General features: G+C 42.2%; 1 protein-coding gene across 7 annotated transcripts in view; it reads right to left on the bottom strand.

The window, feature by feature from the left end:
• Positions 1-26,578, bottom strand: part of pds5b (PDS5 cohesin associated factor B) — a 136,099-nt gene that overhangs the window by 69,169 nt on the left and 40,352 nt on the right. For 6 of the 7 annotated variants that reach the window (XM_078402350.1, XM_078402349.1, XM_078402353.1 and 3 more), the window contains exons 8-15: positions 23,789-23,929; positions 21,231-21,346; positions 20,579-20,629; positions 16,615-16,709; positions 15,780-15,925; positions 9,848-9,999; positions 3,458-3,571; positions 368-449 (exon numbers count right to left, since the gene is read on the bottom strand). In XM_078402350.1, coding sequence (XP_078258476.1) covers positions 368-449; positions 3,458-3,571; positions 9,848-9,999; positions 15,780-15,925; positions 16,615-16,709; positions 20,579-20,629; positions 21,231-21,346; positions 23,789-23,929 — 897 coding nt within the window. The remainder of the gene's footprint in view (positions 1-367; positions 450-3,457; positions 3,572-9,847; positions 10,000-15,779; positions 15,926-16,614; positions 16,710-20,578; positions 20,630-21,230; positions 21,347-23,788; positions 23,930-26,578) is intronic. The other variant, XM_078402354.1, reaches the window with a different exon arrangement.

The raw sequence follows: 26,578 nt of genomic DNA on the forward strand, positions 1-26,578 counted from the left end.
GTTTGAAGTCCTAACGAGGCTTTATTCCCGTTGACCTGGTAGACTTACTTATCAAACCTCAAGGATGACCTGGTATGTAAAAGTGCAACATTAAGCACAATACTCAAGTCCAGCACACTGCACAAATCTGTGTTATTTGAAAGTGAACGGGCACTAGGACAAATAGAATTAGAATAGCAGATTTGCAACCTCTGCCTTAATTTCACCTCTCAAGAACCAATATACAAGGATAAGCTTTAACTGTCCAAGAGTCCTCGAGGCAAAAATATTTTAAAAAAATCAATGACACATTTCACGATCATCATCTTCCTGGTGGCACAGTATTTCTCCCTAATTCTCTGCATGCGGAGTGGAAAAACGCACTTACTTTCTGTTGTTTGTGCAAATCAAGCAAGTCGCGTACATGATGTCTCAGCATGTTTTGACACTTCCACATTTCGTTTAATGCCCTGTTAAAATTTGAAGTAGAAAGCAAGAACAATATAAGCAGTTAATTCCAACCCAACTACATCATTGCATTATTATTTTCAGATCCATTTCAAATATTCTCTCGAATTTCTTATGCCCTTCTGTAGCACAACAGATCAAATTCATTCAGACACTTTATTTAGTTAGTGGTGCTTGAGCACATTGTTGGCTCTCAAATCTGTGCCAATCACTTCTGCAACCAAGTCTTTGAATTTATCCAATCAAGTTTTTGACCACCGTGTCACTGAAAAGGCTCTAATTTGTGAAAATGCACAAATTACATCCCAACAATTATGACCATGATGCAAATTTCTTTTTGCCCTTCTCTATCTCCTTGCATCTTTTAAAATTCACATTCTGATCATCTTTATTCAATGCATTTCTTGTCCAGTTGCATGAGATTACCCTTATCTGACTAAAGTTAGACAAACAATGGCAATTTCCATCTCGATATTACAGGAGGCAAGGATGAAGAATTTCTTCCATAAATTTCTCCCATGCTTTAAAATCCTTTCAGTTACGTGGGAAATAAGCATATTGCAGCCATAAAGGAAATGCTACACAGGTGTCAACGTTAAAGCAAGTTACAAAAAAGATGATTAGCTAATTTCCCGCCAGTCATGCTTGGTAACTAATGTCTTATTTGTCCCCAAGTAATTTTAGGTATTTATATGAAAATAGTCTCCACTCACTACATGTTTCATGCTTTAATGGGAAAAGTACTGTAACTTCCATCTCTGCTGCTCTATGACACAATACACTCCTTCTTGGGTTGCTCTTTGGTATGGAGGATGATTTGCTTCCACTTTGCTTTCGTGAGTTGTGAGACAGCCTACATGAGAACTACAGACTCTTTCACAGACAGAACACGAGGTGGCTGAGGGGCGGGTGAGTAGGTTGTGAAGTGCTGCACTCCTGTCACTTACCTAGGACTTCTGTGTCCATGCATAGCCTCAAGGCTTTCAACTACCTTGACATTGGTTCACTTATCTTTCCAGTGAATTAGAATTTTGCAGACACAGGACTGGTGGTATTTTTCCAGTGCCTCAAGATGCCTGCGCTAGGTTGTCCACCTTTCAGATGCGCAGAGGGCAGGGAGCTCTGTTGCTCAGTCAGCAAGAAAACATTTTGTACTAGGTCTGAGGTCCTGATCGTTAAATTCCATTATCCTCAAATATGGCAAGGTTCATTGACATCTGCCCTTGCTAAGATGTACGTCCTGAGATTTTCCATGTTTTCTACTTATAGTCAGAAGGCAGCTGTGGCAGTTTGATAAAAGACCTTGGTCTTGTGGGTGTTCAGAGCAAGGTGTCAACAGTTATGGGGAGGAGGCAGGAGAATGAATGGGGTTGAGAGGGAAAGATAGATCAGCCATGATTGAAAGGCTGATGGGCTGAATGGCATTAATTCTGTTCTTCGAACTTAAGACGACCCAACGTCATGTATGCTTCAGTGAACAGACTGAATGTTATGCAGCAGACTATTTGCTGTGTCACTTTTGCTCCACTTCACATTCAACTCCGACCTATTGATAGTAGATTCCAAATACGCATAAGAAAAACGTCCTGCTCAGAAATTGTTTACTATTTCACAAGTAGTACTTTTTTAGCCATCCTCCTCTGGCACCAGGCAAGTTATTACTAGATTAATACATCATACAATTTTTTTTGTTCTGTTACCATTATCTCTTCATCAAAAGATATAGCATTAATGTTACATTAATATTCTTTTTACATAGAACTTTCCATTTATATGTAGATGAATGCCAGAAAAATGACATTGCTGGCATTTAAACTGAAACACACATGCACTACTTTTATTCTTTTGTTCACTACCAACAACTCCATCTTCCCAGCATTACACTTAATTTGCAAGAACTATTTCTGTACTCAGCTGCTAGTTTTAATCGTGCCAAGAAAATGCAAATCCCAGACATCTCCTAAGACTGCATCTTGGTAAAATTATGAAAACAAAACTATATTATCTAATGCAGTTCAGTACGTTTTCCTTTAGTGAAAACTTGTTATCCTATTTTTAAGTGTTAAGTAACAGTACAAACAATTTAATATTCCTAGAGTGAATGAAAACATTAAAAAAATTATTGATCGATATGTTTGTAAAAACTGAACATGCTCTCCCTCCCTCTTGTGACTTTTCATGCACCTCTTTATAGTACTGTACAACTTCAAAACTACACCATTGCTCATAACAAAAATGGTCTTAGGTTTTAGTGAAGCTACCACCTCTGAGTAATAGCCCATGATGGTGAAAATAAAATTGCCACAACAGGACAAATTAACTGTGAAGCTCAGCACTCTGCTCTGTGTAACAGAGTAGCTCCAGTTGATAAATCTCATAAGGTAATTTGTAATTTAAAGGAAAATTTCATGGATGGATGGTTATTTATAATTTATATAAAGGAAAATTTCATGCCATGCAGTTGTAAGATTTCAGTTCAATCTTCAAAAAAGCTTTCATGATGCAATGGATCAAGGGAAGTTTACAGCCTTTTATAATTACTTTTAGAATTCAAGGATTTCAAAGTTGCTCTGTCCTGCCCACTCCCCTGGCATCAGTCTGAAGAAAGGTCTCGACCCGAATCGTCACCCATTCCTTCTTTCCAGGGATGCTACCTGTCCCGCTGAGTTACTCCAGCATTTTGTGTCTACCAACACTTATAACAAACTCCACATTAAGCCATGCCCCTTCTGAAGTAGAAAGTTATATCCCAAGGTTCAGGATACTTCACTGTACAACACTTCAGCAATTCATGTGTTGCTTGTTCAGATGAGAGGAACATTTTCAGCAACCCTCAAATTACTGTTTATTCAAATAGCACAAACTTGTTTAAATTATGCTTAAATTTTGATTAGCGTTATATAATTGCATTTGGAGAACATTGTTTTCTTGAAAACTTAGTCAGGTCAAAGAGAAGGCAGTGGATTACTCAGAATCATACACTTTAGTTAAACCAATTTTAAAAACATACTTCACAGCATTGGTGTCCAGGGTTGCATAAAGATAGTATAAACATTTCATCCTTTCTGAAGTCTCCAAATTGTGAGGCACCATATACTGTGCAAATATCCGTTCAACAAGTAACCTGCAAGTTAGAATTCAAAGCAGGTTTAAGAATTTAACAGCAAATTTGGTTTGGTTTTTAAAATAATGCAGTATGTATTCAAAAGGTAAATTTATAAAGTGAACAGAGTAGTTAACACATTTAAAACAGATGTTGCCAACAAGTGCATCGAGAGCAACATTGCACACAAGAGGTCACTCTTCCAATCCAGGGACAAGTTTATCTGGCTATGTATCTACGGTAAACTCTTCAATGTGGATTATTTGTATTCACATAAAAATGGCCATTCCTTTTCATCTCTAAACAAACAGATTGCCCTATCATTGTTCTGACATGTTTTACTTTGGTTGGTCAGCTCTGCACACTACAGCATTTAAAAAGCTCAAATACTTAAATGCAAAATATATGCCAAGCAAAAGAACAGTTTATGATTTTATGATGTGTACAGATTGCACTGGAATGGATGTACACTTTGTAATGAAGGGTGAATATTTTAATCTCCAATCTTTAAAGGGTTTGCATTTTTTTAAAGTGATTAATGTAATGCATCAATTCCTGGCACAATTCAAAACCCCTTCCGAATATCAGGTTAGAAAATTTCAATGGCAGCTCATTTTGAAAATTACAATTTCCCCGAATACCTTTTGGATACCAAGGATTATTAGTCAATATATGCAGAGCAAAGCCATCCTCAAAATCTAGTAGACACAAAAATGCTGGAGTAACTCAGCGGGACAGGCAGTTTCTCTGAGGAGAAGGAATGGGTGACGTTTCGGGCCGACACCCTTCTTCACACTGATGCCAGGGGAGTGGGCGGTACAAAAATAAAATGTCGCTGTTCCTCCAATTTCCGCTGGGCCTCACTCTGACAATGGAGGCCCAAGACAGGAAGGTCAGTGTGGGAAAGGGAGAGGGAGTTAAAGTGTTGAGCAACCGAGAGATCAGGTATGTTTACGCGGACTGAGCGGAGTGTTCAGCGAAACGTTCACCGAGCCTGCGCTTGGTCTCGCCGACATACAGGAGTCCACACCTGGAACAGTGAATACAGTAGATGAGGTGCAAGTAAACCTCTACCTCACCTGAAAAGACTGTCGGGGTCCTTGGACGGAGTCGAGGGGGGAGGTATAGGGACAGGTGTTGCATCTCCTGCAGTTGCTGGGGAAAGTACCTGGGGAGGGGGTGGTTTGGGACGACTTGACCAGGGAGTTGCGGCGGGAACAGTCTCTGTGGAAAGCAGAAAGGATGGAGATGGGAAGATGTGGCTAGCAGTGGAATCCCGTTGGAGGTGACAAAAATGTTGGAGGATTATGTGCTGCGACAGCTGATGGGGTGGAAGGTGAGGACGTCTGTCCTTGTTACGAATGGGGAGAGGGGGAGCAAGAGTGGAGCTGCGAGATACCAAGGAGACCCTAGAGGGAGCCTACATCTATAATGGAAGAGCGGAACCCTCTCTGATGACCTGGTATGGAAAACCTCATCCTGGGCGCATATGCGGCATAGACTGAAGAATTAGGAGCAGGGGATAGAGTATTTACAGGAAGCAGGGTTGGAAGAAGTGTAGTCTAAATAGCTATGGGAGCCAATGGTTTGTAATAGATGTCCTGTGTTGGAGACGGTGAGATCTCAAAATGGTAGGGTGATGTCTGAGATGGTCCAAGTGAATTTGAGTGCAGGATAGAAATTAGTTGTGAAGTCGTTGAAGTCAGTGAGTTCTGCATGGGTGCAGGAGTAGCACCGAAGCAGTCGTAGGTACGCCTTGGATTTGGAGGATGAGGGAGGAGTCGAAGGAGAAGTTGTTACAGGTAAGGACCAGCTCTGCTAGGTGGAGGAGTGTGTTAGTACACGGAAATTGACTGGTTCTGCGATCAAGGAAGAAACGGAGGGCTTTAAGATCTTCCTGGTCGGGGGTGGAGGTGTAGAGTGACTGAACATCCATCTATCAAAATCAAGATTAAAAATAACTTCATAAGGCTTTGGCCAACAGTTTGATTTGCAGATTAAATAAAAAGCAATTTCAATTAAAATTCTGAATGACTCTGCAGTTACAGCCCATGAGTAGAGATGTAACGAAATAAGGATAAACTAGAGATTACATCGTCCCAGATTTAAGTCTAGATTTTCATACAATCCTGATAAAAAATTACTGCAAGTACAGATTCACTCTGAGCCAAGTCAAGATGCAAAGAAAAAGTTGTTTATTTATAGAACCCTTAATTCAAAAATCGCAGACAGGTGTAAATCAGGATTATGTTAAGAATATTTTAAAAAAAGGACAAAGCTTTACAGACAGGCTTGGTTTTAAAGCAGCTTTCTGAAGGTGTATCTGTTGCGACTTAGGAAGGAATCCTAAGGAAGCAAGTTTAACATGTCCAATGGTCTGGCGACAAGATGCCAAAGTCAAAGAGCAAAAGCTTTGGATGGGGAAAATGTATAAAATAACTCTGATTATTAACATATACCAAAGAATTGTTTGCACTATCTTCCTCACAATACTTGTGGGATTTCTCTCCAAGTTCACTTTCTTCCTCTTGTACTTCATGTTTTCTGTTGCAACTATACATTCAAAGGAACAGATGTGATTGCAAAACAGAGCTGTATTGGAAGCTCAAAACATGACACTTGTATTAAGTGGCAGAGCAAATACACAAAAAATAAATAGGTCATAGTGCAGGGCAGGAAAGGTGGTGACCAGAAAGATAATAATGCACCCTAAACTGCCAAGATCAAAAAGGAAACAAATCCAAGCATGAGAATTTTAGCAGTAGAGGTTAAGATGGAATAGAGTCCATCGCAATGTTACCTGGGAGAGGACACGAGTGTCAAACTTGGCTCAGGGTTGAAGAGCACATCCTATTAGGAATTATTTGCTTTGGCCAGTCAGAAGTAGGAAAAAAAAGTAGCAGTTAACTATGATTCATTGTCGGATGATTGGGGGCAGTAGGGGAGTGAATTTGGAGGAAGGTCGAGTCAATTTAGGGGCTGGACCTAAAAGCAACAATAGACAAAAATGCTAGAGTAACTCAGCAGAACAGGCAGCATCTCTGGTTTAGTCTGACTAGTCTGAAGAAAGTTCTCAACCCGAAACGTCACCCATTCCTTCTCTCCAGAGATGCTGCCTGACCCACTGAGTTACTCCAGCATTTTGCATTTATCTTCGGTTTAAATTAGCATCTGCAGTTCATTCTTACACATCCTACCTATAAGCGACACTCGTTTATTACTTTTACAGCATAGAAGACCCTCTGCTTCGTGTGTCAAACCTTCACACAGTCAGCTTGATCCATCACAGAAAGTTCAGGAGAGTGCTCATCTATTTTTTTTGCTCAGCCTCAATGACAATGATGTTTAAAGGCAGGGATGTTGCCAGGGCCTGAAGGGCTGAGCTATAAGGAGAAGTTAATTAGGCTAGAACTTTATTCCTTGGAGTGCAGAAGACAGAGGGGTGATCTTACGGCGTTACATTAAATCACGAGGGAAACAGGTAGGGTGAATGCACAGCGAAAGGGAAATCAAGAATCAGAATACTTAAGTTTAGGGTGAGAGGTGAAAGATTTAATAGGAACCGAAGGGGCAACATTTTCCACACAGATGGTGGTGGGTATATGTAATTATTAACATGGATCTTTGCCAAGCTCAATTTATCACTAAAATTATTTCACAGGATATTATGGAACATAAATATCACTACTACATTACACTACAATATATCCAATAATAGGCACTCACAACTAACTAGATTTTTAGCCCTTTTATTTACAAAACCTGATGTTGTCTAACATACTCTGTCAACATTTAACACAACCAGTCATTCTCTCATGTTACCTGGGAAAGAAATGGTGGAAACCACTTTCTTCATGGAGAAGTTGGTGGTGAAAAGGACACTTGGTTCTGGTCAGGAAGCAAGAATGCTCTGGTCACCTGCCGATAGCTACGTTGAGTGATGGCCAATGCCGAGGAACATTTCACTTCTCTAATACAGCTGACAACTTGTTCCCCAGCCCCTGCCAACTGTGACATTGTTCCTCCTCCATATTCCTGCTTCCAGGTTCCAATGCCTTACGCAATAGCCTCTGCTAGTCTTGGCCCTTTGTGTCTCTGGCCTCCAGTTCTAGCTTGACTCTCTGCCTCCAACCACTAGTTACTGCCTTGACATCTCGAACAGTGTAATTATCTGGCCAGAGGTGATTAGGCAGTATCTTCCCATGGAGATATCCAAGATCAGAGGTGGCTGATGTCTGGGTCTATACAAGCCAGGTATAATGGGAGGGGAACTTCCCACGTTATTCGGGTTCTGGAGTGGTCATAATAGTTGACTCAGTCCATGTAGATCAGGAAGTACTAGACATGGGGTAGTTTGGATATGGTGTGCAATTACACTGGGTTTCTGTGCGTTCCCAGCAAATGGATTAAATAGAGGGTTGGTGATTACTGCAAGTCAGGTGGAATTTTACAATTTTGAAAATGTTTGAATTTATTCCTCAAACCACAAGTGTGTCTGTTTTGGGAGTCTGGTGTCTGACATGGGAGCAACTTTTGGCAGTCTGTCAAATCGGTTGAATGTAATAATTGCGCATAGAACAGTAATGGCCAAAATGGCGGCGCTGCCCCAGCAGCTGCAGCTTACCTGCGGTCCGTTTGTCTTTTTGTTGTTTTTTTGTCTTAATTGTAGATGTGATGTCGTGTTTTTTTGTGGTTGTGTACTATGTGTGTGTGTGGGGGGGGGGGGGACTGTAAAATTGTAAATTTGTCCCTTCCGAACGGAGACCCGACCTTTTTTCTGGGTCGTGTCTCCGTTCCTGCTGCGGCCTACCATCGGCCAAACTCCTGGAGCTGGCGGCCTCCACCCGGGACCACCTGGGGCTCTGGTTCGCAGAGCCCGCGGACCGGACTCACCATCAGCGGAGCCGGCTGTCTTCGGAGGCTGCGGGAGCGGCTGCGACTCGCCTTCGGAGACTTCGGCTCGGGCCGCGTGGAGGCTGACATCGGGAGCTCCGGCAGCACGTGTTCGCCCGCCCTGGGTCGCGGGGCTTGGGTCAGCCCGCCGCGGACATTTCACTGTCCGGCGCGACCTGAAATAGGCCATGGGATTTTTCTCTGCTCTGCGGGGGCTTCAATGTCGGGAGCCACGACCGCCCCGACGTGCAGCAGCAGCGTCTTCGCCCGCACCGGATCGCGGGGCTTGGGTCGGCCCGCTGCGGACCTTTCACCGTCCAAGTGGCAAGTTCAACAGCCTGACCGCGGGAGAAGACGGCAGGGGAAGAGAAAAGACATTCTGGCCTTCCATCACAGTGAGGAGGGGACTGGAGGAGACTGGATGGATGTTTCTTTTTGTTTTGTGTTTTGTGTTGGTTGGGGTTGTGTAATTTGCTTATTTTATTGCTATATTGTTGGACTGTGGGTGACGAAATCTCGTCCAAAAGACTTGTTTTTTGGATGACAAATAAAGGTAATTCTGATTCTGAATTCTGTTTCTAATACTAGAAAAGTATAAAGTTGAAAATGGCTGAATTTGTAAGTAATTATAATCTATATATATACCTTGAGAGAATGTTACTAGTTGGTAAATGGCAATCGATAAACCGCATCATGTTCTACTATATACCAGGCAATTAAGTTACTATGTGCCAGTCTGCTGCAGTTATAAAACAGATTATAGGTCATGAGATCATAAAGAAACCCTTCATGTGGTATCACCACAGAGAAGCAACAAAATAAGAACAAAAAAGATAATTGGAATAAAAGGCAAAACGATCCTAAACAAAAGATCCAGGGCAAAAAAAAATCAAGGCAAATGCACTGAGACTTTCAGATATGCTGCAATACTGTTGATTTTAAAAAGTTCACAATAGAACGTGATAGAAAGCAAAGCTCATGTTTAAACGGCAATGGAGCTGCAAGTTTTGAAGAGTCAGATATTCAAGTATACAAATAGTAGAAATATTACCCATCTCCTTTGCATAATCTATTACACCACTTTTCCATTATATTTTAAGTTTGGTAAACTTTAGGAATAAAAAAACACTCCAAATAGTCAGTAGGTCATACAATATCTGAGCACAGAAACTTGGTGGCTTTTCATTGGAATTGGAAGATGCTACAAATGGACAGAGACAGAGTGAACGAGCAGGTAACAATGAAAAAGAGATTTTTCATTTCAGATTTACAAAATCTGTTAGAATTTGGCGGTAAAAAAACCAAATATTCTTCTGCAACAATGTAAGCACAATATTAAAGATCTGCAGCAACACCAATTCCCAGTTACACGCCTTACATTTAGGTCTGAAAGTTATCACGTACTTGTCATCAATGCTGTTTTGATAGTATATATGCAGAAGTTTGTCCTTAATCCATGAAATTTGTTTGGAAGCTTCTTTTCCTGCCTCTGCTTGTAAACAATACTTTTTATAGATCTGTGCCAGGCCCATCATAGCTTCTCTTCTTACTCTCCACTGTGGAGGGGAAAAATGTATTACTATATAAGCATTAAAGCATTGGATTTATGCATTTGTAAATATTGTTTTTATTCTTTTTAGTGTGTGTGTGCGTGTGTGAGGGAGGGGAAAAGATTTATAGTCATATGATTCTTCAGAAAAAAGCATAGCAAAATAATTCACTGCCAGTAAGAAGCTGCAAAGTGTTGAGTAAGTGTACGAGCAGCATCGTGAAAAAATTCTGAGCCTGGACAAAATTTCAACTCATATTGGGGTTAGTACATTGTATACAAGCAATCAATACAGCATTTTGTGTCTTTCTTTGGTATAATTAGCATCTGCTGTTACTTATTATTACAATCAGTACAAATGTTTGGTTTAACTACAAAAAGAGAGCCTGGAAACCCCATTGTGACATTTAGTACAGATTCTGATGCAAGCTCTCCAAGTCCATTAAAATGTGGTATGTATGTTCTCAATTTTCCCATTGGCAACTTCATGAGGATCACACAGTAGTCAAAGAAACAGAGACAAACAGCATTGAAACAGGCCCTTCAGATGGCTGATCCCACGCCAATCATCACCCACCCATTTACACTAATCCTACTTTAACCACTTTTTTATTGTCATTAAGCTAGAATGAGTGCAGAGTAGATTTACGAGGATGTTGCCAGGACTCAAGCGCCAGAGTTAGGAGGAGAGATTTTGCAGCCTAGGACTTTGTTCCACAGAGCACAGAAAGCTCAGTGGTGTTCTTACAGGTGTAGAGAAGCATGAGGGGAAATAGGGTGAATTCACAGAACCTTTTTTCCAGTGTAGGGGAAATCAAGAACTAGAGGGCATAGGTTAAAGATGAAGAGAAAGAGTTAACAGGAATCTGAGGGGCAGCTTTTCCACAGAGGATGGTGGGTATATGGCAAAAGCTGCTAAATTAAGTAATTGAGGCCAGTACAATTACCAGTCACTGAAAGTTGACGTGCAGGTACAGCAGGAAGTGGTGAAAGCTAATGGCATGTTGGCCTTCATAACGAGAGGATTTCAGTATAGGAGTAAAGAGGTTCTTCTGCAGTTGTATAGGGCCCTGGTAAGACTACATCTAGAGTATTGTGTACAGTTTTGATCTCCTAATTTGAGGAAGGACATCCTTGTAATTGAGGCAGTGCAGCATAGGTTCACGAGATTGATCCCTGGGATGGCGGGACTGTCATATGAGGAAAGATTGAAAAGACTACACTTGTATTCACAGTTTAGAAGGATGAGAGGGAATCTTATAGACATATAAAATTATAAAAGGACTGGACAAGCTAGATGCAAGAAAAATGTTTCCAATGTTCGGCGAGTCCAGAACCAGGGGCCAGTCTTAGAATAAAGGGGAGGCCATTTAAAACTGAGGTGAGAAGGAACTTTTTTTACCCAGAGAGTTGTGAATTTGTGGAATTCTCTGCCAGAGGGCAATGGAGGCAAATTCACTGGATGAATTTAAGAGAGAGTTAGATAGAGCTCTGGGGGCTAGTGGAATCAAGGGATATGGGGAGAAGTTAGGCACAGGTTACTGATTGTGGACGATCAGCCATGGTCACAATGAATGGCGGTGCTGGCTCCTGCACCTATTTTCTATGTTACAATAACATTGAAAGTTGTTTCGACGGTACATGGATACAAAAGGTTTAGAGGGATATGATCAAACGCTGGCAAATGGAACCAGAGTGGTATCTTGGTCGGCACGGATAAGCTATGTTTCCACTTTGAAGGAAATTACCCGAAATTCTGGTTGTCTTTAGGTAATTTTAGGGAAATAAAATAATTTCGGGAAATTTACGCATCCAGCCCGCGGGGATGATTTGGGGGGAAAATGTCGCCGTCTCCCCACGCATGCGCAGTGGGCCCGGTATCCGCGCGTGCGCAGTTGGGGCGGCAGTTGCACATGCGCAGTTGGGGAAGGCTGAACATCGCCACCGCCGCGGGACTTCGCGCCGCCATGGTGGCCCCATCGTCGCGAGGCTTCACCGCTGTCGACGCCCCACTTCACGCCTCCGTGTCCAGCCAACCTTCTTACTTACTTTTAATTGGTACAGAATCAAATCATCCAATACCAAACGATTTGGATCGTGTTGCGAAATGGATCAATTTACAAAGCATAAGACCGTGGATGAAAGTGATGTAATAGGGATTGAATCTAATGAAAGTTCCAATGAATATCATATTCATGATGGACATTGCGGTGATATACGTTCAAGCAAGGATGGGGAACAGTCCGATGCACCAGAAGCAGTACCGTCGTGTTCGTCTGTCAAGAAGAAAGCTAAGTATGAACCCAAGTTTTCAGGTGGATGGCTTCATAACCTGCTTTTTTCACAGTGGCTACAGAGGAAGAAAGACATTGCTGGGAAGTTTGTACCGTTTTGTAGCATTGGTAAAGTGGACATCACTATGGGGAAAAGTTCAATTATGAGATACAAAGGGAGCAAGACTCATCAGCAAGCTTCCAAAATGAGTGAGGATCTGGCTAAATCACAAACTGGAATCTGATGTTCTTTTAGTCTTCATGAAGTTGGCTTTCTAAAATGGAAATAAAAATGTGTAGTTTCTTGGTTGGAAACAATCTTCCAATATCTCTCTCAGAAGATCTGCTTGCACTGCTGAGGAGTTTATTTCCCTCTCAAGCATGTTACTTTAGATAAACATAAAGCAACCAACACAATCAGACAGGTGCCAAGCTTTCATTACATGAAAGAGGGAGTTGAACAACTGAAAGGTCACAAATTTTCATTAATCATCGATGAGACAACGGACAAGTCAACAAAGAGTCAAGGCTGCAATTGGGACATGCTTTGATGCAGAAAGCTTCAAAAATGAATACTGTATTTATTAATTTCATCGATTTGCCGAATGGAAAGGCAGATACCATCTACAATGCAGTTATTCAGTGTTTGCAGGAAAAACATATTCCAATGGAGAATGTCATTGGATTTTGTGCTGACACATGCAATGTTATGTTTAGAGTCCATCATTCAGTTTCTCAGCTGCTTCGTAAGCATCACCCCTGGATCATGCCAATCAAATGCTCGTGTCATTTAATTCATCTGTGTGTGTCTCATGCTTCGTTGAAGCTACCAAAGTCACTGGAGGACTTGTGCAGGAACATTTACTCTCATTTCCGCATGTCCTCAGAGGTGTGATGTTTTCAGAGAATTCCAGGATTTCTTTAACATAGACAATCATAATATCCTCAGGGCAGGACAAACCAGGTAGCTTTCAATGAAAATGTGCGTAGACTGAATACTAGAACAGTGTGAAGCTCTAAAACTCTACTTCCAAGGAGTTGCAATTGAAGATCCTACACATACAAACGACTCAATTCTGAAGAGCCTGACCAATATGTTCACATTGGCATTATTTCAAATAACCTTGGCAGACTTACTTCATTCAATAAACTCTTCCAGAGTGAGGTTCCTCTTCTGCATGTTCTCAAACATGAAGTTTCACAGTTGTTGGTGGGTCTTTCATCAGATTTTATGGAGCTGTCACATGTTGGAACGTGTGACCCCTTAAAACTCAATGTGAATGATGAAGAACATCACATACCACTATGTAAAGTGTACACTGGGGTAAAGGCCTCAAGCACAATTCAAAGTATTAGTGACAATGTTGGGACAAACCACCCAGACATTACATTGTTCCAGAATCACTGCAAGCAGTTTCTCATGGAATGTGTGAAACAGATCCAGCACAGATTCAGCAATCTTCAGGAACTGGGTTTCCTGAGATGTCTAGACCCAACAGTAGCATGCAATCTGACTATACCATCCGTGGCACTATTGTACCAAAAACTGCCATACCTGGAGGAAGTTGCATCAGTTCAAGATGTTGACACTGAATGGAGGACACACTCCATGCACCCCACTTTGAATAGCAGTTTGTCAGTACAGGAGTATTGGAGAGGAGTATTCACACAGAGATGCTCGTGTCATTTAATTCATCTGTGTGCGTGAAGAAACCAAGTGCACCCAATTTGAGCAAAATAATCAGTGTGTTGCTGTCATTTCCTTTCTGAAAGGCTGCTGTTGAAAGGGTTTTCAGCCAACTCAAACTGATAAAGAATGACTGCAGAATAATGCAGATAATGCAGAGGCAGCTGAACCTCGCAGGAAATTCATGGCTGAGTTTTGCAAGTAAATTGGTAAGTTATGAAATGTATTATTTTTTCAGTTCATCTTTTATACAATCCAAAGTTAATTTCCCTGTACATATACTGTACAGTAGCTGCAAGTTGCATAAAGTGTCTGAACCAAAGATCAGTAAAGAGACCGAAGTGAACACAGTCAATGACCTTTGTTGTATTGAGTTCTTTGTGACACTGTATTCCAGGCACACACTGCACTGAACACACAATATGCATACCATGCAGGCTAGGCTACATCATATATGTGCACAGTGCATAATGCCTTGCATAACACTGTACAAGTGAGTAACAGAAGCAGGCAGATACGGTGTCGTTACATAGATCTGTTTTGCCTTGTTCTTCTTTGTGTTGTTAACGTGTGCCCGCAAAAGAAAAACAACAACAAATAGCACGCAGGAAGCATTTTTGAAAATTTCAGGAAATACCATCAAATTCCAGGAAATTTGGGATTCTATTTAAGGAGATTTTTTTTTTGAGAAGCACTGCGGATAAGTTGGGTTGAGGGACCCATTCCTGAGCTGTTTGACTCTATGACTCATCAACTCCTCTCAGATACTATCACCCATCTCCACACTGTGGAAAATATAGAGTGGTCAATCGCTCTATCAATCTAGAGACAAAGAACTGCAGATGCTGGTTTATACAAAGTGCTAGAGTAATGGGTCAGGCAGCATCTCTGGAGAAAAAGCATGTAGAAATCTCAGAGGGGAAGCAGTGAGAGAGGGTGTTGCAGAACTCCCCCGAAGAGAACGTTTTCAAAGTAGGCATATCTAAGCAAAGTAGATTTTGCAGTGGAGCAGACAAAATGTAGAAGTAAAGAAGTACTGATGCTGGTTTATACCATATACACAAAGTGCTGGAGTAATTCAGTGGGTCAGGTAGCATCTCTGGAGATAAAGGACTTTTCCTCCAGAGATGCTGCCTGTCCCGCTAAGTTACTCCCGCACTTTATGTCTATCTTTAGCCTATCAAGCAATGTGGCTTTGGGACGTGGGAGGAAACCAAAGCTCAGAGGAGACCCATGAGATCACAAAAAGTGCAAACCACACAGACAGCATCGAATGTCAGGACTGAATTCAGCTCTCTGGTGATGTGAGGCAGCAGTTCTACTAGCTGTGCCGTCCTAAATAGGGAAACCTCAGATAGTGTATTCAGCTATTTAATATATAAATACCAGTCTCTCTTTCTGTCAGCCCAACTGACAGTAATGTTGAAAATTTAAGAACTCTTTAGTTTAATCTTGTTCTAGTCTCTGAACAGGGGACAAAGAAATAACCTGCAAGGTTCTAAACATGAACACAAAGCACTGAAGCATAAAATTTGCAAAACAATCAACGACACAAAGCAATATTTGTAGATGTGGTTCACAGTAAATCATGTTCAACGGACATATCCAACAGTTTACAACAAAATGAAGACCTGATATTTCCCTAAAATAAATAAAGAAAAAGGTCACGAAAGGCCAAGAGAATCATGGAAAACAATGGTTTCTAAATCCAAACTGTAAACATCATGGAGAGTGCTTGAGGGATAGTTTACGGTCAGTGGGTGGTTGGTAAAAATTGAAATATGCAGCAGTTGGAAGTATTTCAAAGAAAAACTCAATTGTTCTCACCCGCTTGTCTAACGTCCTCTCTCTTACAAAATTTAGCAGTTGGTCATTCACAAGTGAAAGGTCCTTTTTAGCAGCAGTTACAATGGATACAATGACATCGTGCCTTATCGCTTCTTCAGGATCATGCGATCTGACTTTGAGAAACTCTGTAATAGATGAAGGTAAAATCAACTCCGAACACAAAATGACAAGTACCACTTTTCACTCCCAAGTCACTCCCTTCATCACCCTCCAAAATTGAGTAAAACATTGCATTTACTTTCTGATAAAGCCAGGTAGTAAGAGGGAGCAGGGGAATTGAGAAAGAGATAGAGATGCTCGTGGGTGACAGGTGGAAACAGATAAGGAAAATAAATATGGGCAATGGAGCCATGTGTGGGGAGGGGAAGGGTTAGATAGAAACAGAGGCAAGAAGGTGATTCGAGGAACCAAATAAGGAAGGGATGATGGGCAGATGGAATCCAGCAAGGGGGAATGACAAATTTTGTAATGCAGACTTTTTACCAGGCTATTTAAATTACATTAATTTCACCTACTGGTATTAAATATATTATTTTGCTGATTTTAAAATAAAAATGCCAAAATTGTGCAAGATCAAAATTCCCATATTTGCAGCAACAAAAATACATTTCTACCCACTTCTTGAGTAAAACACAAAGTGCTGGAGGCAGGCAGCATCTGTGGGGGTAATGGACAGGTGAAATTTCAAGTCGAGATCCTTCTTCAGAGTAGGGTAGCATCCAGCATCTGCAGTACTTCGAAACCCCCTCTTTATCTTTTCCCTGTTAAAAAAATCAGGACATGCTTGACAAATTAAATTCAACTACATACTTACCAGTAAGGTCTTTTGCTAAATCCGGATGGTTCATAAGACAGTGGCTTGCAAACTTCACACATTCAAGGCGGATAGGAACATGAATGTCATTGAATCTACAGGAAGAACAGTGATAATGCAAAGATAGAAACTATTCATTTCATGGGCACTTAACAATTATATTTTTAATTACCCAATAGCATCATTAATTTTAATGATCAGTACTCTTGAAAACAACATGGTGGAATATAGCAGAATTATATTATCATATCATATCATCATCATATATATACAGCCGGAAACAGGCCTTTTCGGCCCTCCAAGTCCGTGCCGCCCAGTGATCCCCGTACATTAACACTATCCTACACCCACTAGGGACAATTTTTTTTACATTTACCCAGCCAATTAACCTACATACCTGTACGTCTTTGGAGTGTGGGAGGAAACCGAAGATCTCGGAGAAAACCCACGCATAACAATTAAATATGACATTTGCTGGAGAGTGGAGCAGTCGTACAGAATTGATGTTCTTACAATATTAACAATTTTATAAATACATGATTTTATTTGAAACATTTCGCATTTTCAAGGACAATATTTCTCTTTAGTTGAAGCTAATTTGTCAGTTGCTCCTACACTAATTGCAGTCGGGTTAATCCTACAAAGGAAACAACTACTGTTCAGAAAAATGTGATGTCCTTTTATGTAAATCTTTATTTATTATGAATTGCTGTAAAGGATGATGATCAATTAAACCAAATCTACACCGTGGAAAAAAAATCTCAATTAGTGCATGCCAACATTTATGTTTGCTCAAACCCCATACATCTTCAAACAAACATCATTAACCTCTGCTCCTTTTCCTTCAGATATCCGCATTGTTTTCCCTTAAATGCATCCATAACTGCAATGTTAATTATGGTGACTAGGTTCTTGCTGCTGTATGAGAAAGGTAGTTTCAACAAAACCCCAAGAGAATTTTTTGCTGAGTACTGAATTCATCATGCAGACACCATAAACGTTGCCACCTCCCAAAACTGGTCAATTAAAAAACTAAGTGATTCTTTGGCCAGATCCTGCCAGTTCATTCTTTCCTAATACCTTGTAATGTCATTGTTATCTTTGTATAGTTGTTGTAATTATACCAGAGGCTTTATCTATATCTATATCTATTTACATTACTAAAACTCTGGGGTCGTTTGTGGACGAAAATAGTTTGGGGCGCTACTCATCCAAAACGGTCCACGATAGCGCCACAATTTTATCTCACCTTACTCATCATTCCCCCGTGCATGGTGTAGGCCCACTTTCATTACTTTTAAAAACAATTTACCTTATAAACTTTAATAAATGCGCTCCTTCTCTCCCCCCCCCCCCCCCCCCCATCGGAGGACCAGCTGGAGGACCGGTGCCCATCCCGGCATGTCCCGCGCATGACCTTCCTCCCACAATGCAGCTCGCGGCTGAGGCTGCGGCACAGGGTCCAACAAGATGGCCGTCGCCCGCCACTCCCCACCGATCGCAACCGCGCTGCAGGAGGCTTCGGCTTCATGCCTGGCCCGCAGAAATGGTGCCGAGGTCAATGCCTTCTCCATGTCCACTCTCGCCCACCCACGGCCCAGGGAGATGCTCCCCGCCCACTCTAAGAAGATGGCCGCTCGTCGCCGATCAGCGCTACACGCATGGGAAGTGGCTTTCGCTGCCAACGGTTCCACGGATCGGTAGGCCCGTTTATGTTGAGAGGGCATGGGGTGGGGGAATGGGGGGTGGGGGCAGTGGTGGGGTGGGTGGGTAGGGCTGGGGGTGAGGATGGGGGTTGGGAGGGGGAGAGGGGTGGGGGAGGGTGCTGTACCAATGCAGGAGAAGTTTGGGCCCAACGGGTCCACTTGCTCTATTGGGGGGGTTGGGGTGGGGGGGCACTGGAGGGGGAGGAGAGAGAGAGTGGGGAGGGGAGAGGAGGAGTGGGGGGAGGGGGTGTGGAGGGAGGGAGTGGGGATGGCGAGAATGGGGTGGGGGGAGTGGAGGGGGATTAGGGGTGGGGGAGGAGAGTAGGGGTGGGGATAGGGTAGGGGGGTGGAGTGGGTGAATGGGGGGAGGATAAGGGGGTTTGAGTGGGGGAGGGGTGAGGGTTCTAGAGGTACAGGAGAGGCTTTGGGTCCATAGGTGCCTCTGGCTGCAGCGCTGGCGCCACGGGGCTGAGGCGAGTGGCACCCTCTCCCCTTCCCTGTCCCCCCTCTACGAGGTTTCTGTGTGCAGTTTTCATCCGGGAAAAAATGGCACACGATAGTGCGGCAATTTTAGGCCCACCCTACTCACCATTCCTCCACGGTCTGACTAAATCAACTTTTGTTACTTTTTAAAAACAATCTACCTAATAAATTTTAATAAATGCGCTCCGCCCTCCCCCGGGAGGACCGGCGCCCGTCCCGGCATACCCCGCGCCTGACATTCCTCCCATGGTGCAGCGCGGCGGCAGAGGGTCCAACAAGATGGCCGCCGCCGTTCGCTGCAGGAGAGGTTTTGGGTCCACGGCTCCCTCTGCCCGACGCGATGGATGCCCGGGGCCGACGTGGGTGCCTCCCTACACTTCCTTGACCCCCCCCCCTTGTCCACCCACGACCCCAGTGGATGCTCCCCGCCTGCCAACAAGTCCACGGAAAGGTAGGGTTGCTGGGCCTGGCACAGCCTCGGGGGATACTCCCCGCCCGCCACCGGCCCCAGGGGACACTCCCCGCTCGCCAACGAATTGGTAGGGTTGCTGGGCCCGCAGGGGGAGGTTTGCACCAAACGGAGGCTGCCGTGCCCGCAGGACATGTTTCGGGTCCATGGCTTGCTCTGCCCACAGCACTGGCCGATGGCCGTCCCCGCCGGAGATGTATCGGCTCCACGGCTCGCTCTCCCCACGGCACTGGCCACACGGGGCAGAGGTGAGTGGCTCCCTCTCCCCTTCCCTGTCCCCCCTCGCCCACCCTTGGTCCCGGGGGACACTCCGCGGACCCGTTGAGCCCAAACTTCTCCTGCATTGGTCCAGCAGCTTCTCCTCCCCCACTCCTCCTACCTCACCCATTCCATCCCCCCTCATCTCCTCCCCCCCACTCAATCCCCCCTTATACCCCCCCCCCCTCATCCACTCCATCCCCCCTCAACCCCCCCACCTCTCACAACTCCCTCGCTCAGCCGCACCCGCAGGACTGCCCGCAGTCATTTTTTCCCAATCACACTATCCCAAGTATCTATTTACCAACAAGAGTAGAAAGACCAGAGTGTAAGTACTATGCAGGAGCCAAGCAGTAATTCAATGAGGAAACAATCCTAGTAAACATTACAACATCCACTGTGGAATATTGAAGCCAGGCCATCTTCAGCTGCTTTATCAATAATTTTATTTCCAAGTGAAGATTGTCTTGATGACGTTAATTCTATTCACTATTCCTCTGGAAGTAAAGTAATCAATGCCTGCATACAGCACAATCTGGACAACAGTCAGACGCAAGCTGACAGGTGACAAGTCACTTAAATCACATGTGCCATCTGCAATAAGAATGATAGGCCCCTAATCCTGGACATTCAAAATACTTTTATTATCTGGGGATCACCAATGACCAGAGTTTTAGCTACATAAAATGCTGCAGTTATAAAAGGCAGATTGGATGTTGGACATCCTGCTGTGTGTGATTTACGCTCTGTGATGCTGAACCTTTACACGATGAACATGGTCCAAGTTAGGAGTGCGATGGAATATCTTCTACCTGCCTGGCTGAAAACAGCACTACCACTCAAGACAAAGATGGTTGTTTGAATGCATACCCACAAACCACAGATGTATTACCTCCATCAACAGTGTACTGCACACTAAAGTTATTTACTTGAGTAACTACTCTAACACCTCCCAAATCCACAAGGAAGAAGAGGCATACCGCTTACATACTAATTTGGAAATAAACTGGTATTGCCGATGAAGAAACATCTAAAATACTGAAAATACCTTCTCTGGAGGGACTGCAGCAATTCAAGGAGGTGGTTCACCCCTATCCTCCTAAGGGTAAACAGAGATGGGCAATAAATCCTGGCCTTGACAGTCACACCCACGTACTATAAATGTATTTTTAAAATGAAGCTGTTTACACTAGATGCTCCAAAGCCTTAGCTATGAAATCTTTGTAGGCTCTGCAAACTTTTAACCAAAAGTAAATGCATTTCATTTTCAGCAAGCAAAACCCCTGGAGATGGATGCAACTTTCCTGGTAACTAGGTAGGAATGACATCTTTTACAAGAATCAAAATGGTTGACCCTAAAATATACTGAAAAATAAATATAATCTGCATTCTTTGATCATATTAGCAAATCCATGCTGAAACTCTTGCATTGACTTTAATATTTTTCCCTCATAGGCAATGTACAACAACATATCCATCTTCAACCTGAATAATACGGAACAGATTCATCACCTCTTCTTCTGTATACAGGACCATTTAAATGTGAAAATTAGGATACTATTGATAATTCTTAAACTACCAATTCACATATTATAGGAAGATTTGACATTTATCATTACCTATCGTGGCTTCAGGACATCCACAGGACTTCGCACTAATGAGATACCATCAAAGTATGTTATTGTTAAAACGTGGCCTACCTTCCCAAGTAACACTGCCACAACGGTTTGTTTTGGGATGCTAGTTCGGAATCTTTTGCCCCAAACATTTTTGCCAGCAGCTTAACAACTGCTAAACGTTCGTCATTATCATTGCTCTGTGAATGTGAAAATTGGAGAACTTAATTGCCGTGCACATTTTTTCTAAGATTCATTGCATCTGCAATTTAAGCATCATCTTATCCAGATATGGTCAACCAATAGACACAAAAAGCTGGAGTAACTCAGTGGGTCAGACTGCATCTCTGGAGAAAAGGAATAGGTGACGTTTTGGGTCGAGACCCTTCAGGTCTACCAGATATTGCCACTAATAATTGGAATTGTTTTGAGGAAAAAGGAAGAATTCTAGTCCAAGAATCTGGATTCAGATTCTGGATCCACAATTTGAAAGAGATGGAAAGTAAAGTGTGTCAGGATGCCAAAGATTGCAGAAAAAAAACCTCACGGTAAAACAAATGAAATTGTCACGGATGGATGACTGCAATTGTGCAGGCAAAATTAATTCTTACAGAGTGGATAAAAAAAACCCCAACTGCTCAAGACCAAGGAATTCAGAGTTAATTAAAAAAGAAAGGACAAGCAATAAGACAAGCATTTAAAGATGATTTGGAGATCGAATTGAAAAGTTCAAAGGCAAACAATGCAATTCCTATCAAACAATTAAGAACATCGAGCAGTACAGCAGAGGAACAGGCTCTCCAGCCTATAATGTCCATGCCAAAGATGATGCCAATCTAAACTAATCGCATTCACTTGCACATAATCTATATCCCATCATATCCTGCATATTCACGAGCTCTGTCCAAATGCCTCTTAAACTTCATTATCATGTTGATTTTCACTACCTCGCCCTGCCCACCTATTCCTGGCAGAGGTTTCCAGGCACCTACACTCTCTGTGTAAAAGCTTGTCACATACATCTCCTTTAAACTTTTCTCCTCTCACCTTGTTATGCCCTCTAGTCTTTGACATTTCCACCCTGGGAAACAGACTCTATCTACCCTCTCCATGCCTCACATAACATTGTCAACTTCTATCATGTCTCCCCTCATCCTCTACCACTTCAGTCGGGAAGAAAGGTCTCAACTCAAAATATTGACTGTTCATTTCCCTCCACAAATGCTGCCTAAACCCCAGGTTCTTGCAACAGCTCTCCTTTTTTGCCACAAACGGTCTTTTTATTTGAACTGCAGCCCAACTCCAAACAATTGTTTTCTCTTATTTTATGTTAAAAAACAATACAGAAGGCAGTCATTTTCTGCATCAGGTCCATGCACACAGAGGAATTAACACCCTGATCCCATTCCCATCCCTCTTCCCCCTCACGGCCCTTCTGTACCCCTACAACTTGTCTTCTCTCACACAAACTCATCAATAACTTTTCCTTCTTTTGCCCATTTAACTACACTAAAATGGTAATTTATAGTAACCAATTCACCTACACACAATTTGCGATACAAGAGGAAACTGAGGCATCTGGAGGAAGCCTACATGGTCAATATGCAGAGTGCTGGAGTGACTCAGCAGATCAGGCACAACCAACTAAGTTACTCCAGCTCTTTGTGTCCTCTTTTGTAAACCAACATCTGCAGTTCCTTGTTTCTACTGGTCAATGTACAATTTCCATGCGGACAGCACCCAAGGTCAGGAACAAACCTGGGTTCCTGGAGTTGTAAGAGCACAGATTTCTCCACCACAGTGCAACCCATGATATCTGATCATATTGTCTCAGTGAATCCTCTTCTCACTCACATTTTAAGATCTGCCTTTTCAGACTGATTTCCAATCTACTCATGGAAAAGCAACCAGTCTGCTTAAGGTTACCCTCCTTCAGTGGTTTTGAACATCATTAACCTTCGCCAGTATCCTATCATGAAACCTTTCTATCTTGTCCTACACTGTAATGAAAATAAATTGCATAAGCCACCTGCTTGTCTGCATTGCCTTTCCTTGTATTCATCTATAGTTTTCGTTTCAGTGATACAGCGTGGAAACAGGCCCTTCGGCCCACCGAGTCCGTGATGGCCAGCCAGCAATCACCCATACACTAGTTCTATCCTTGACACATGGGACAAATTTTAGAGAAGTCAATTAGCCTACAAACCCGCACGTCTTTGGGGTGCAAGAGAAAACTGGAGCACCTGAGGAAAAACCCACACGGTCACAGGGTGAATGCGCAAAGTCCACACAGACATCACCCAAGGTCAGGATCAAACTCACGATTCTGGCACTGAGAGTCAACAGCTCTACCGCCTTGCCACTGTGCCGCCCCCTTGAAAAGCTATTTTAACTAAAACAAAATACAATTTACAATGCATCTAGAAAATTTGACAGAAAAAAGTTATCATGAGAAAGTGTCCCAACCTAGTGAAGGTTGAATAGATTTAAAGAAACTTAATGGCCTAGTTAAAGCCATAAAATAACATCAATTTTAACAAAACATTATTACATATTACTGAATAATAATAACAATAATAATAAAAGGTCAAGCAGACGCTTCAGTAAATATGCAATACATAGAAATAAGTTAACAGGTGTACCTTAAGTTTAAACTCCAGTTGTGGTAAAACAGAAAGCAGCAGATGACTATCAATATTGTAGAGTTCAAGGATCAAGTCAAAGACATGCTCAGACAGGTCACTGATGGAGGTCTTGCCTAGCATCAAAACCTGGTTAAAAAACTGTTGGCAGAAAATTCTTCAGTTAGTAGGATCTGTGATAAACATCAAATATTATGACTATCAAAAGAAAAAGACTGCAAATAAAAAACCCAACAATTCATTGCAAAAATGATCACCCTCTTCAACTCTTCCATCACACCAAGCACTAATTTTAAATTGCTCCAAATCTCACCTCTCTGTTAAACCTGTTCTTAAACGAGGCGAGTCCATTTAAGAACTTCCCAAAAAAAAATCGAGAACTTTGCTGATGGGCAAAGTGCAGCATATCACAATGCTTCACCAACAGGCAATCCACAGAAGTGCTTCAAGAAATGAACCATGCCTCTGGACCAAACAATTTGGAGATCAATTTAAATTAAACAATTAAATTAACTCTAATTCACATCACATGAGATACAAGGAACTGCAGATGTTGGTTTACAAAAAAAAGACACAGATGTTGAGTAACTCAACGGGTCAGGCAGATTCTATGGAAGAAGATTCCCGACCCAAAACATCACCTATCCATGTTCTATGGAGATGCTGTCTGACCCACTGAGTTACTCCAGCACTTTGTCTTTTTTTTCTAATTTATGTCCTGCAGGTTCCTTTCCTTTGAGATGAAGGGAGACAATAAACCTGAGCCAGGTCTAAGTAGGCAAAGGAGCTGTGGGATGACTGGCTAACTGTGGAAGTTCATGTTTCACCTACTGGACTACGTAGCACTCAACCCAGGGGCACCATTAAAACAAAATCCAAGCATGTAACTTCCACGTAATTGCAAAGAATCCCAATCTTGGACATAGTTCAGTAACTAAGAAAGAACTGGTTGGCGTGGAACCATCAAATCTCCAAACAGAAATTTCAGACTACTGTACGCTAAGAATTCTTGCGAATTAAAATCTGTTCTGTGGGACAAAGTATCATCTAAACATCAGTGAACCCTTCTTATGCATCTTCATCAAGGTCGGTTAGCTTCTACACTGTTTTGTAGGTTCTGAGATGACTGATGGGGCCAATATGGAGATACTTCCATTAATGCACAACATGGCAGTTGATAGAAACAAGGAAATGCGGATGGGCATTTACCAAGGAAAGATACAAATTTGGTGTAACTCAGCGGGTCAGGCCGCATCCCTGGAGAACGTGGATAGGTGATGTTTACAGCCAGGACCCTTCTTCAGCCTTAACTGGCAATTGGTAGTTAGCTTGCAGAGCCGATGTGCTACTTCTGCATTTTACACAAGGTTTCTGTGCTCCCAATGCATAGTTTAAAGTTTCTTAGTACCATCCCAAGTACTCCTTTTACATTGCACCAGTCATGGGCTAGGGTATAGTGGAGATTTTGCACTTTTTTGCCTATGGCAATTGCAAATTTCCTCATCAATGCACATCTTTGTGGAGAGCGGGCTCCTGAGAGATGAGAAGCAGTCCTTGTTTTCTGAGTCTCACCATGTTGGAGGGTTGTCCTGGATTAGGAGAGTAGTTTACCTTAAAAATGTCAAGCACAAGACACGTATGCATCTCCCTTTGCAATGCAGACGATGATCTTGTTCACAGTTGGAATAGAAATCTACTTTGTCCTCCAGTCACATGCAATGACCAGAACACAGTTTAAGAGTCAAAGGGTCTTCACTAATACTTCATGGTGAAAATCAGTGAGATGAAGAACAGCTCATCATCAACAGCAAAGGTCAAAAGGAAAAGTGATCCGAGGTATTAAAGTTGCATTTCAAAGAAAGAAAAAAAAAGCAGTACAACAAAGGATTGGGAACATTTCAGTATTCAGTAAAAGAGAAATAAAGCATTGGTTAAGACCATGAAAGAGAAGACAAAAAAAAAACCTTGTGGAAATATAGAAGTTTAGAGTGAATGAGAAATTCAAAGAAATTAGAATTAGCATCTGTGGGAAAACTAGGAGAAATTAATGGGACACAGAGATGTATTCTCACAATCTGGTCCTATGACTAAAAAAGTGGCTAATGGAGAATGTGGATTCATTTGTTGACAGCTTCTAATATTTCATTTGATTCTGGAACAGTTCCTACAAATATAAAGGTAGCAAATACAATCAAACTATTTAAGAAAAGGAGAGAAGGGGAACAAAGCCACAACAGACCAGTTAGCTCGATGTCAGCAGTATCGGAAAAAACTAGAATCTATCACGAAGGAAGTGGAAAGATGTCACTTAGAAAATAAGAATACAACTGGTCAGAGTAAACATGGATTTATGAAAGAAAAATTGTGTTTGCCCTTTTTGTGGGGGGTTGTACTTGGCGGAATAGATAAAGGTGAACCAGCTGATGTGTTGTTTTTGAACTTTCCGAAGAGCTTTGACAAGGAGCCAAACAGAACATTATTCAATAAAATTAGAGCACATATTACTGAAGGTAAAAAACAAGCATGGATTGAGAATTAGTTATCCGACAGAAAACAGTGTTACTTTTCTGTGTTGACTCACTAATAGGATTGGAGCAATGTACCAGTTGTTCACAATCCCACCCAAAACATCACCTATTCCTTTTCTCCAGAGATGCTGCCTGACCCACTAAGTTACTCCAGCTTTTTGTGTAGATCAATCATCTGTTTCTTACATTCAGGGGGGATGTAATGTGGTCTCCTGTTTTGTAACAACTTCCCTCTGATTCTTTTACCATTTAGGTGCAGGAA

The sequence above is a fragment of the Rhinoraja longicauda genome, chromosome 7 (genome assembly GCF_053455715.1).
Source record: "Rhinoraja longicauda isolate Sanriku21f chromosome 7, sRhiLon1.1, whole genome shotgun sequence".
NCBI lineage: Eukaryota > Metazoa > Chordata > Chondrichthyes > Rajiformes > Arhynchobatidae > Rhinoraja > Rhinoraja longicauda.